We start from the raw sequence: 12,696 nt of genomic DNA, 5'->3' as shown, positions 1-12,696 counted from the left end.
AGCAGGATTAGGCTGAAGCTAATTTCAGGATCCAAGGTACATCTCAGAGATTGTCTTTTAAAGACCTGATTTTAGAGAACCTGTATCCAATTTTATGCTGTCATCCAACATGTCACCTGATCTTAGAGTTCCGCAACCTCTCTGATGGTCCATCAGCTGGAAAAATAATCCTGACCGCTGAAATCATGAATAGCACAATTTCATGGAATTTGTAACATACTTCACTTGGCAAAGAAGTTGCTGTTCCAGATGAATTAATCAAAAACAGCCCTTCTTTAGTGCCAAGCCTTTTTGTATCGCTTCGGAATTAATAATCTGCTTTTGCCCAGATTAGGTAAACTATGTGTAGGCCAGGACTGAGTGGCCACGCAAAGAATGGACAATAAACAATGTTGCACTGGTGTTGTGAATGTTTACGCTTTTCACCGTGTGACAAGTGGAATCATGTTTTGCACTGGTTAGTAGGTCTAACTTTGCTGTAAAATTGATGGGCAATGGTGCAATTTATGTAATCAGGCATTTAATGCTCTTCATTATATATTTACTATGAAAATACGCAGCGGATATTTTCATTCTTTCAAAGCAGCTCTCTTCAGATATTCATCTCCCCCACATTCTTGATCACTCAGTCTGCACTGAAGTGCTCTTAAGTTTAACCAAGCAAACTTGCAGTTTTGCTTTTGCTTGATCTTCTATAACATAACTGAATAAATGGATGCTTCCAACTTATGTGTTGACATTTGCAGAACTGCAGCTTCAAAATTAGTTCTTGCTTGACATCTTATAGGTATATGGCTCTAAGCTACAATAGATAACACAGATGAAGTGATACTCATGTATGCCGTATTATAGGTATATATATTTTTTTTTTAATCTACTCACCTGGGCTAATTCCAAATACATAAGCACCTCACCATCTATATCCACACCATTCATTGAAGCTTTGGTCAGTTCCTGCACCGCATGTTGTTCTAGTAAAGAAAATAATACCAATGAAAAAGATCAGTTAGAACCATGCAACATTTTCGGGTAAAAAAGGTCAACTTCTCGTGGGAAGCATTTTATTATGTTGTTGGCAGGACCTAATAACAAACCTAGCAAAACAAATATTATTTACGCTAAACATAGTGGGACCGTTTCATAAAGGCATTTATGACTGGGTGAAGAAGTAGCCCTATAGTACTACTGCATGTACTGCCTTTGAACATTGGCCAAAAAACATCTAAATGGTGATAAAATGGACTATTGAGTGACTATTCATACACATGTATTACAAATCCAAAGGACTGAGTTAATTGCACCTCTACTAACAGGCTATTGGGCTTTTCGGGGCAGATTCACAAAGGCATTTCTAAGGAGATGAAGTAGTTCACCTGTAGTACTACTTCGTCTGCTCATAAATGCCTTTGTGAATCAGTATCCAAGTTGTTTTAATATATGAGAAAAATATAACTTGTTCTACCCATATTGTAAACATTCCTAGATTGCCGGTTTCACCAGTATTTTACCACTTTGTCCATCTTCCTCATCCCAGTCCTTATCTATGAGGGTGTCCCACTCCCAGAAACAGGTACCTTGTTTTCCAAACTTTTTTTTAGCATAGTTCACACAAGAGGGTGAACCTACCACAAGAAGCCTTGTTTTTTCAGTCTCCCTGCTCAGGCAAGTTCCTCAGGTAGAGAGCTTATCCCTAGGTTAAACCTCCTTATGCCACAGGTCGGGCTGTAGGTATGCTCTATTGTTACTTTTGTCTGTATCTTTCTCTTAAGTAACCCTTTGCTCTTGGGATCCATTTCCTCTTGCCCTAACTGGGTGTGGGAATACTGCTGTGTAGTCAGTTCCCTTGGATTTGCCCATTAATCCTTGTATACTTGGCATGAGGCATTCGCTGTAAGGAGGCAGGTTTCTGTGCCCTACGGTTCCCTTGCCTCTTGGTCCCTCTCTCCTCCTCTGGGATGTTTGTCTCAAGTTCCTTTGCTTTGTGGTCTCTTAATGCCATCTTTAGACCCCTTCCTTGGCTGATGACCAGGGGGCGAGTTTTTTCTTAGTGGGCGTTGACTGGTGTGACACAGGCAAACTGGACCCTCGTTCCTGGGCGCTTCCAGTCTGACTGCACTATGCCTGTACTTCAGACAGTAAGTCAAGGAGCAGCCATCTTGGATCTGTGGGACACTAGAATTAGATGTATGTTATACCTGCTGCTCAGCCAGTGTGAGCGTGGAGTGGAATGGTGGTGCATGGTGATGCATGGAATGTTGGATGTCAGAGAATCAGTTGGAGTATGAGCTGAGCAGCAGGAAGGCTGCTCCTGGTGGGGCTCTTGATCTTATCTTCTTAATAAACCATCTTATCTAATCTACACCTGGACTACAGGACATCATTTTTAGAGCAACATATTAGTGATGATTTGGTGAACAAGAACCTATGTGTACTTAATTGAATGGAAAAAAAAACTGTTGAAAACCAGGATTACAAGGAACTGAGAACCTGAAGAAACCTGAAGGAGAGAAAGACTTTAAGCGGAATTTAAAGTGACTATCGGTACATGAAAATACAGTAAGCTTGGCAACCCTGCAGCCCCACCAGTGACCTTAAGACCAGTCAGCCTAGCAGGGTGTGCTTCTTTCATTTACTTTCAAGAGTTTCATGTGCCTGATGACAACCTGGGCTGCACCAGTTATTAGGATTTGTCAAGGCTTAAAGGATAATTTGTGTTTGCAGCGTGTTGCGTTGTGTCCAGTCAACGTGGATGTTTTTTTAACAGGAGGAGACTGACAGAGGCAGGGTCTTGATTGCGATTTTGTGAAGCCGGCTGCGGGACCACTTGGTGAGCTATGTGGTATTGGGTAAAATGGCAGTGTTGGCGGTGAATGGCCGTTGAGTGCTACTTGCCCGTTAAATGCTACATTTTAATAAGTCGCGAGTTACTCGCGCACCCCTCAACCTTGTCATCAGGGCCCTGTAGAGCAGTTCAAGGTGTTCAGTGGCGCAAGGCTCGGCATTCTGCAGAGTGACGTTGTGATGACCGTACACGGCCGGAGGCAGCCGGCGCTCATCAGTTGTGAGTGGCACCATCTTTGCTTAGTACTCAGAGATTTCACAGGCTGTCGGAGAGTACATGTGCACACAAAAAGAGGTGCTGCAGGCGCACAGGAGCCAATTTTCAGCATAGAGGACTATGATGCTGGGCTGTGGAGTCTACAGAACTGCCAACTAATAGTGAAGTTTGGGTTTGAGGCATGTTCCCATGGATTAATTGAACTGGAACTTAAAGTAAGGCACCTGTTTGCACATGGGAGAGCCCAGGCTGGGTGTAGGAACTGCTTTCCAGTTTCCAGGTGCTTTGTGTTTTTTAAGGAGGACTCGAGTTAAGGAAGGGTGTCAGGATGTGGTCTTTTTTCCTCACAGTGTCATTCAGCGTGGGATCCAGACACTGCCGGTGGTCCAGTTTGTTGGTTGCTCAATATTCTTCTCGGTTGTTTGATTGCGACAAAGCTTTGTCCCGTGCCCAGTCCAGACTTCTCCACTGTTGTTCGCTGTCCAGCCAGAGGCTGCCCCAGGAGGACCCTGATGTCTGATGACCAGTCTCGGTCTCCTGGCAGTAGAGTGAGCTGCCACAGTGAATAGGAAATACCTCTGGGTTTTCTTGTTTAGAGGGTAAAGTCCATTAATGGATGGATGCCATGCAAGAACTGGTGTATGAGGTTTGAGTTGTCCTGTATACATTTCAGAGTGGGTATCGTCAATGTGTTGAGTCATGATGTTGTGTCATGTGAGTTGTACAGAAGGCTCTCATGGTGACAGATGTGTGTGGAGTTGGGTGCTCTGTGTTTACTGTGACTTGGTTGGTGGTACTAATGTATGTTGCTTTCATGCAGAGTTATGTTTTGTGATTGGAAGGACCGGAATAGTGCAAGTCTCTTATTTTTGTTGTGTGGGGTGCTTCTGAGTTGATTGCCCTTTTCTAGGTTGTACAGTTGGGATGACTGTTGTGTTATTAGTTTGACTGCTTGTAGTTAAGTCACTAAGGTCTACCACTATTTTTGTGGTTGTGGAATGATTGTAGGTAACTCACTCACTCACTGTTGGTGTTGTGTTGAGAATGATTTTTCGTGGTTAAGTCACTCAGGTCTACCATTATTTTTGTGGTTGTGGGATGATTGTAGGTAAATCGCTCACTATTGGTGTTATGTTTGAGACGGTTTATCGTGGTTAAGTCACTCAGGTCTACCACCATTGTGTGGTTGTGGGATGATTTTAGGCTAATCACCTATATATATTTATTTATGTGTTACAGTTGAGATAACTGTTCGAGAAGACGTCACTACTGCCTACCACCATTGTGTGGTTGTGGGTTGATTATAGGTTAATCACCCACATATGTAGGCGTTCTGGTTGAGATGACTGTACGTGAATGAGTTACTCAGGTCTACCACTTTTATGTGGTTGTGGGATGTTCGAACGTGAATTTTCCACTTATAAGTGTAACAGTGATGTTTTAGTGTGGTATGATTGTGAGGGTGTATCCCACCTGTGATGTTTTTTTTCTTTCGCTATGGGCTGGTCTCTACTGCACCTTCTGTGGTTGGTGCCCTGTGTGTTGTCTTTTATGTCAGCCTGGCCAGTTGGAAAGTTTGTGGCATTAGGGGATTAGTAGAGGAGCTCTGGTGTGGTAGAGTATATATGATTGCTTTTGTTGATGGAAAGGGAGTAGATGAGTGAGGTGTGTTTGATTTATTTATTGATTTATTTATTCTGATCTGCAAGCATGGTCCTCTACTATGTTTACATTCAACAATTTACTTGTTTGTTTCTGATTACAGTTAATATCTTCATTGATTTATGTATTGTGATTAGCATGCATGGTCCTTCACAATTAGTAAGTTATATGTGTGTTTCTGATTACATTTAATATTGTGACGTGTACCATCTCTATATTTAAATTGCCAATAAGTTTGCTTTCTGAGTTCTCCAGCATATGTACGACTTTTACACCTTATATTTCCCTGCATGTTTCTTGCCTCTCATTATGCTATTTGCAGATATGCATGGAGTAGTCACAAATGTTTTTCTAGCTTTTGTAAAGAATAGAGATATGTTTTACCTGCTGCTCAGCCAGTGTGAGTGTGGAGTGGAATGGTGATGCATGGAATGTTGGATATCTGAGAGAATCAGTTGGAGTATGGGCTGAGCAGCAGGAAGGCCGCTCCTGGTGGGGCTCTTGATCTTATCTTTTTAATAAACTATCTTCCCTAATCTACACCTGGACTACTGGACATCATTGATATTACAACAATGATATTCAGAGCCCCCGACTTGCTGGAGGCTCGTATTACAGGCTATCTGGTATAAAATATGCCTCTGGCGTAGATGGTGTGAGCGTTATATTGACTTGTGCTGTGCTCCTTGTTTAAAACTTTGAGTAGCTCTTTGTTTGGAACACTGAGAGGAGAGCACGTATATACGTATTGCTTTCTCTGATCACATTCGAGTCTCTGCAGACATATGGAGCAGTCTCCCTTTTCACATACTGCTAGGTCTCCTTATGGTGGAGTGTAGGTTCTGCCTGGGTGGGAGGGGCATTGCTTGGCTTCCAATATTCTTCTTGCATGATTACGAGTGGTCCCAGTCAGATGTGATAATTATTACATCCAATACAAATCAGACACTGAGGTGTTTGGAACTCATCCGATCTGATAATTATTGCATATTCTGAGTTTGTGGGAGAATGGCATGCCGATTTTGATGCTTAGCACAACAATTTTTACATGTTAAAACAAATATTGTACACTTTAGACCTTCCAAAATGTAACGAAGGGTGAGGTATTTAATGCACCTTGTAATTACTGGATGTGGTTGAGAAAGCTAATTAACAAATTAGAAATGTATATAGCATCAATGTGTAGTTGCTAACATGCTAGGACTTAAACATGCAAGACAAATACATGTGGCTTCTATGTAAAATTTTATAATAATTTGAATTAGTTGAAACTGTCTGGCTTGCTGGTATTTTGTATCTTTCCACAACTAACAGATGTAACGTTGCAAGGACGAAGTCTGCAGTGTGTTTTAGCAGAAGAGCAAATGTTTTCATATCGTTATAGTGTATGCAATGCATCTTTCTAGCTTGAAGAGCATGCAATAACATGTTATACAAAGAAAACTGAATTCATTAAATATATTCCAAATGTGTTGTTATCCTTCTGGTGAGAATTTACATGAAAGTAATGAATGACCGTGCAGGAAATCATAGTGGTGTATTTGTATTTTAAAGCTACAAGTGCCTGGATGGAAAACCATGCAAAATGTTTTACCTTAATGTAACATTTATTGATATCGGTTCCTGATGCTGACAGAATGTTATGTATTTTATGTGTGGCAATTATTTTTACTTCTGTATATATGATTTGTTCTTATTGGTCAAAACCATAAAAGAAGACTAAAATGTATTGCCAAGTAGCTCACTTAGGTTTTGTTGTGCAGAGCACTCTGTAGCCACATAGTATGATTTGGCTATTTGATTGTGCACTTTTAATTTGGATTGCAAATTGTTTCTTTAGGCAATTCGTGTGCAGGGGCATGCTATTTTATTGATAATTGTACTATTTTTGCTAGTTACAATATTACTGTAATGATAATTATATTTACTGAATAAATGTAATATTTTGAAAAGACTAATTGAGTACCTTTGATAGAATTCTTCGCAGAGGCATTTGGGAGTCCATTGTGCCTCCCACTGAACCTGCATAGTGACTGTTCTAATAGAACAGAAGCACTGGCACTGTAAATTTCGCACAACTTGGAATTGAGACCCCTTGGTTCGTGCAGAGGTCAGAAAACACCAACTTACTTATAATCAGGGCCACTGTCAATTGAACAGGACAAAGGAGCATAATATCTATGGACACAGATTCATAATTTTGGAGGTGCCTTTATTGCCATTTTATTCTATCAAATTTCTGAATACTTAACCAGTTTTTAGGTCATCTATTATTCAATGATAATTAAAATCTGTATTGATTGGATTAATAGAAAAACAACCATTCACTCCAAGAGACACTTGACCATCTGACAACATACTCTCTGAAACACCCTATTATTTGAGGCCCACTGCTTTCTGTCCTTTTTCTTCCATCTGCCCAAAGGATCTCAAGTTTGACGGAGAAAGATAATTGGTGACAATGCAGTTCAACACAATCTAGCCCACAAATCCACAGGAGTTGGTTACATAAGTGAACACATTGACGAACAGTGCCAGAGATCACTTTCTGATCTTTAGATATATAAAGCAATTTCTTATATTTTAAATTACAAAATGAGCACAAAACAACGCAATAAAATATGTGAACATGCAATTCATTTGCATGTTAAAAGCATCAGAATACTAATCTTTCACAACAACATCAATGGTTAGTCAACTCTCCCGCTGAAAAAATAAGGTGCATTTGGTTTAAGACAAAATTATATATTTTTAAGGCTTGCTGTAGTGAAATCACTGCCTGTAGAAAGTTTAATTTATCAAAAGAATGTTTACACTTAATGGAGAAATGTCAAAGAAACAGGGGAGCAGTTTTAGGGCCTTTCATCTCAAAGCCTTCAATTGCCACAATTTCACTTCCTACGTCAGCATTTTTCACAATCCTGGGTTCTCTTCTCATCAATATTATTTACTTAAACTGAAAGTGCAGTTCTATAATTTCTATTCAATTTTATATTCAGTTACAGAGGTAAGTGGCTACTTCCATCTTTTAACACAGTGCAACATATAAGTATGTCTTTCATTGCCTCAAGCACTGTAATATTGTTATTCGTTTTCTTGGGCCAGATGTACTAATTACTGGTCATACAAATACTTTTCACAACTTGCGAACAGTATTTCTGTGACACGAATAACCAACATATGCACTACTAGGTTGGTTTCTAAATTCTGATTCGGAGTGGGTTGCACATTGCATCTCACTCCGATTGGGGTCCATTAGAGGGATGGTGGCCTGGAAGGTCTGCAGACCATTATGCCTGATTGACTTTTAAGAAGGTAACCTTTTATTAAATGCTTTAAAGGAAACCGTACTGCATTAAAAAAAGTTTACCTTTTTAATGTTTGAGATTTGGTAGTAGTCCCGTAAACCACTGCTTTCTCCCAAACAAACAGCCTACTTCCAAGCTTCTCTTTTGTGAATAGCTTGCTACCCCAACTCGGGAGTCGGTCATTTTTCAATGTTTTGAGAGTGGATTTCAGTCGCAAAACATGGATACATGTCATGCTGATTCGGTATTTTGAATGAATGACTACACCATTCCCCTTCCAAATACAGAATCTTATGATCACAATCCCATTTTAGGAGTCAGTAAAAGTTTACTGACTCCTAAAATGAGATCATTACATTTTTAATTTTGAGGTTGCAAGTGGAGTGTTTACAACTTTAAAAATGCTTTATGCATCTGGCTCCTTATTTTTATTTTGTAATCATAGCATCCAAAGTGAGTCACAAATGATGCTGACTAGCTCTATCAAAGTGACAACCACAACCATGTCCATATTTATTGAAATGGAAAAAATACATCTTATTGTGCCCCTCCACATTAAAGGGTTGAGACGGGACTAATTACAGTCAGTGTTAAAAACTCCACTCCACTTTAAAAACTGAAAATTATGTTCAGGCCATACAATCCCATGCCACCAAAATCACCATAGGCCTAAGCTATTGCGAAATGAGCTGCCCAGACTATAAGGCAATTTCACTGGCTGTGAATGAAAGGAGGAGCATAATATACAGGGAATTTCGGGTTTCATATAACTTTTTGGAGCAAAGACTCACCTATCTGATGGATGCTCTAAAATAGAGACAAACTCACTTTAGAAGCAGCCATCCAGATCACCAAAATCTCTTACACAATACCCAAGGATTATTCAGCCACAACCAGGCTATCAATCTCTTGCAAAACAATACTGTATATCACAAAAAGCATTCTAAGCTACCACTCCGTGACAATATACACGGCAGGCCTGGATTGGCCGTAGCGGGCACCGGGCTTTTACCAAGTGGGCCATCAGGTTGGTGGCCGGTTTTGGAACGGTGGGGCTTTTTTGTTAAGGGGCTTGTTTTGCAGCAGCACTGTAATATCGGACCCTGTAACAAAAGCAGCAGCAGGGTTTCCAGCAGCACCCCCAAACCCCCCCGGGGGCTTGTCTGAGTTCATTAATAGGGCTTGTTTGAGTCCCAATCTGACTGTTAAACATGGATACAATGTTGTATGCATTATGTTATACATCTCAATGGATTATACTTTAGCTAATGTTCTTTTGTACCAAAATCTTATTTCATTTCAAGATTATGACATCTCACTCATAAGAAAGGTTTCGGCACCAGTCAAGTCAGCTTAACACTTTCGCTGAAATATGTTGCTCTGATAGCCAAAGTATAAAATAGGACAAGTGAAACATCTCTACTCCAAAGATTTGCTAACCGGAAAATATAGTAGACTGATGTCTAGCATGGAAAACAAAAGCCACATCGGCGTATGAAAGAAAATAAGGATGCTGCCATTTCAATTTTATTATTGGGTCATCATGGACCATCATCAAGATGACAACACAAAGAGGTTGTGATGAAGGGCATGGGAAGTTAAATTCTAGCACAAGACATGTTGCTGTGAAAGGTCTCAACAAATCAATAGTACTAATATAGCATTATGGCCCCCTGCCAAGGGGATACAACGGTTGTTAAAGACCCTCTTCCAGAGTTACAGACTGTAGTTGCCGACAAGGGCGACTAATGAGGAAGCGGGCCTTTAAAACAGTTATATCCCAAGGTAGAACGTCCATAAAGCTATTAAACATTTAACCCATTGACGGTAGGACAGCATTGTTTGGGTTTGCTTTCTAGGGGCTGATTATGAAGGAAGTTAATTTAATTATTGTGTGGGTAAAGATTTTTATTTTCTAGTGAGTGTCCTGTTAATTAGCATTCAAGGAGGTTTGGAGTGCTAACTTTGGTTAGTCCACATCCTGGTGGAAGGAGGAATACTCTCAAATTGGAATATGCCCTTTTTAATATGAAATATTGACTTCTGAATGACTCTAGGCAATATAAATTATAGACTTGTTATATTTGGTTTGGAAAAGGAAATTGGCATTATATGTGGTACGTTCACTACACTGTACCAACAGTGTTTTCTTGTCAAGACAGGATATTGTGAGTCATGATCCATAGAAACCTGGTAGAGCTAGAAACTGCTATAATTTGTATCAGGTTGTTTACCTTTTTAGACTGATGATAACCATTTGTGGAGAAGTAAAGATTTTCTTTGTTAAAGGGTTAATTATGTGATGGTGGAGGAGGACTGAAGGATAAGAAAATAATACAGAGAAAACGGTTCAGTTTGTATTTATAGCACTGCTAATTCCATGACAAAAACCTCCTGAAATAGAAACTGACAGGCAAAACATTACGAGAGCATGCATGGTCTAGCTAAAGCACTTGTGGAAAAAGAAATTACTTGAACGAGACAGGACATTTTATTCATTTTTCTTATTCTGGTAACACATTTACCTGTGAGGGCAACGAGGTGTGGAAGGCATATTCTATTAGCTAAAGCAATTAGCTCAAGAGGGTCCAGGTCTATGTTTGGTGATAGCTGCCTGGTATATAAATAATCCAGTACTGCCTGCATTGAGGACTTGCTGGTGGTAGGGATGACAACCTATAAAATTGAATTAAAAAATGTAAATTAGAATTCTGCAGCAATGTAATGGTGAAAGTATTGACAAAATAATTACATAGAACAATGGTTTTTAACTAATTGCCAGACTTGAATGTCAAATAGTATGAATCATGGTTGGCAGCTGCTATCCCTTGATTACTCATTACATAACCCTTGCTGCAGAGGCCGGGAAAAAGCGTTTAAAAAGCATGCTTTGGATCGCATGCCATTACAACGCGGTTGTTACAAAGACCGCGTTGTTACAACGTGAACCATTACATCACAAGTCGTTACAACGACTTGCTGTAGGGGGCAGAAGCTGTTTGATTTACAATCTAACACCTTCCCTGCTGTTGCACAAACTGGAGTAGGAACAGTAAATTATACTATTCCTAAATCCAGCGCGCCCCCCTACAGCAAGTCGTAACTACTTGCGAGGTTATGGTTCGCGTTGTAATAACGCAGTCGTTGTAACGACTGCATTGTAATGGCATGCGATCTAAAGCATGCATTGTAAAGAGATATATTCACAGAGGCCAGCCTCTGAGATCATGAAGGCAGTGACAGGAGCAGAAAATAACTGGATGAGCCTCGCTTAATTTCTCTTGTTACTACACGTAGCCTGACCTCTAGGAAATCAAAACCAAACAGAAAGCTGGTGAAGGGCTAAAGTTCGAAGAAAGGAATCGACCCTTTGAAGTTATCAGTAGTCGAATGATGCATGATATCATTTACACTACCCTGGTATTTCATTCAATCGATGCTCATGGTGGAATTGCTCAAAGATGGCCCAGATTACGGTGTTGAGTCAGCCTATGTCCACAGACATGAAAGCAAAAGTCAAGAGATACAGGTATGTAAATGAAAATGAAGCAAAACAATTCGACCAGACAGACATCCTCCAGAACATAAACCAAATACGTCAACATAAAAAACAGGGATTACAGTTGTTAAATAGTTTTCTTTATGGTTGCATTTAAAATGCATCTTCTGAGGTTGTTTTTTGTATTTTTGGTGAAAAGAATTAAACCACTCACAGTAGACAATCAATTCTGATTAAAAAAAGGTTTTTGAGACATGCAGGGAAATACTCTTTGCCTTTAATAGGACCATCGCTAAATAATTATCCACATTATGGTAATGAGAAAAATTTGGGCTTCACAAACCCAGTTCAGATGGCATTTTCTTTTTGGATTTCTTGTGTTCACCAAAATGAAAAGTAGTTAAAACAGTAAATCCAAAAAAATCACAGTTGACTTGTATTCTTGAGAACCTTAGCATTTGATTGTTTTTAAACCTTTTAAATGTTCAAAGTTGGTGTTTCTTAACACGTGTATAGTTAATACAAACACCGTGGTCATAGACTTTTACTCGCTTCAGTATGAGAGCCCATTGTTTAACTGAGATTTTAACTTTTGTAAACGAGACCTTGAAATCATTTTTCAGTGGTATATGTATTCGTACATTTGATACAGGTCTAAAAAAAAAAAAATCCACTATACAAATGAAGATTTTTAAGAAATACTGTAACATTTCTTGTGAACTTTTGCTGCCTTTATAGGAGATTCACAAACTCCATAACACATTTTAAAATAGACATTTCTAGGAGCTGCACATGTTAGTCCAATGCATACTTGTCCTTAACCCAAGGTATCTGTGTGCCCCATGATCTCAGTTTTGAACACTGACCACCACTAGTCTACTACCCTGGCAAATAAAAAGTCAGGGACACGGGAGTACCATGAGAATAAAGGATGTCTAAATGAACTAAAGGATGCTAAAGCATTTACAACTTTTAACTTATTTTGCAGAATGTGTAGAATGTGAACTTTATGGACATTTTCAATTGTATGTTCTGCAATTTTGTTTGCAAAGTCTGTCCCCGTTTTCTCTTTTCTGATCACATACTGGGTTTTGTATTGTTTCATTACTGGCATTGTATGTTCACTTTCACACTGAGCTCCTCTTCCGAACTTGACTTTATGTTATTTG

The 12,696-nt window shown here is 39.5% G+C and overlaps 1 protein-coding gene across 4 annotated transcripts in view; it reads right to left on the bottom strand.

Moving 5' to 3' along the window:
* Nucleotides 1-12,696, bottom strand: part of RHOBTB1 (Rho related BTB domain containing 1) — a 293,856-nt gene that overhangs the window by 36,137 nt on the left and 245,023 nt on the right. For all 4 annotated transcript variants that reach the window (XM_085608792.1, XM_085608794.1, XM_085608793.1 and 1 more), the window contains 2 exons: nt 10,554-10,704; nt 883-971 (listed from right to left, as the gene is read on the bottom strand). In XM_085608792.1, the coding sequence (XP_085464918.1) occupies nt 883-971; nt 10,554-10,704 (240 nt within the window). The remainder of the gene's footprint in view (nt 1-882; nt 972-10,553; nt 10,705-12,696) is intronic.

This window comes from Triturus cristatus, chromosome 1_2, assembly GCF_964204655.1.
Source record: "Triturus cristatus chromosome 1_2, aTriCri1.1, whole genome shotgun sequence".
Lineage (NCBI taxonomy): Eukaryota > Metazoa > Chordata > Amphibia > Caudata > Salamandridae > Triturus > Triturus cristatus.
The sequence above is the reverse complement of the archived record's forward strand: the minus strand, read 5'-3'. Positions and strand labels throughout refer to the sequence as shown.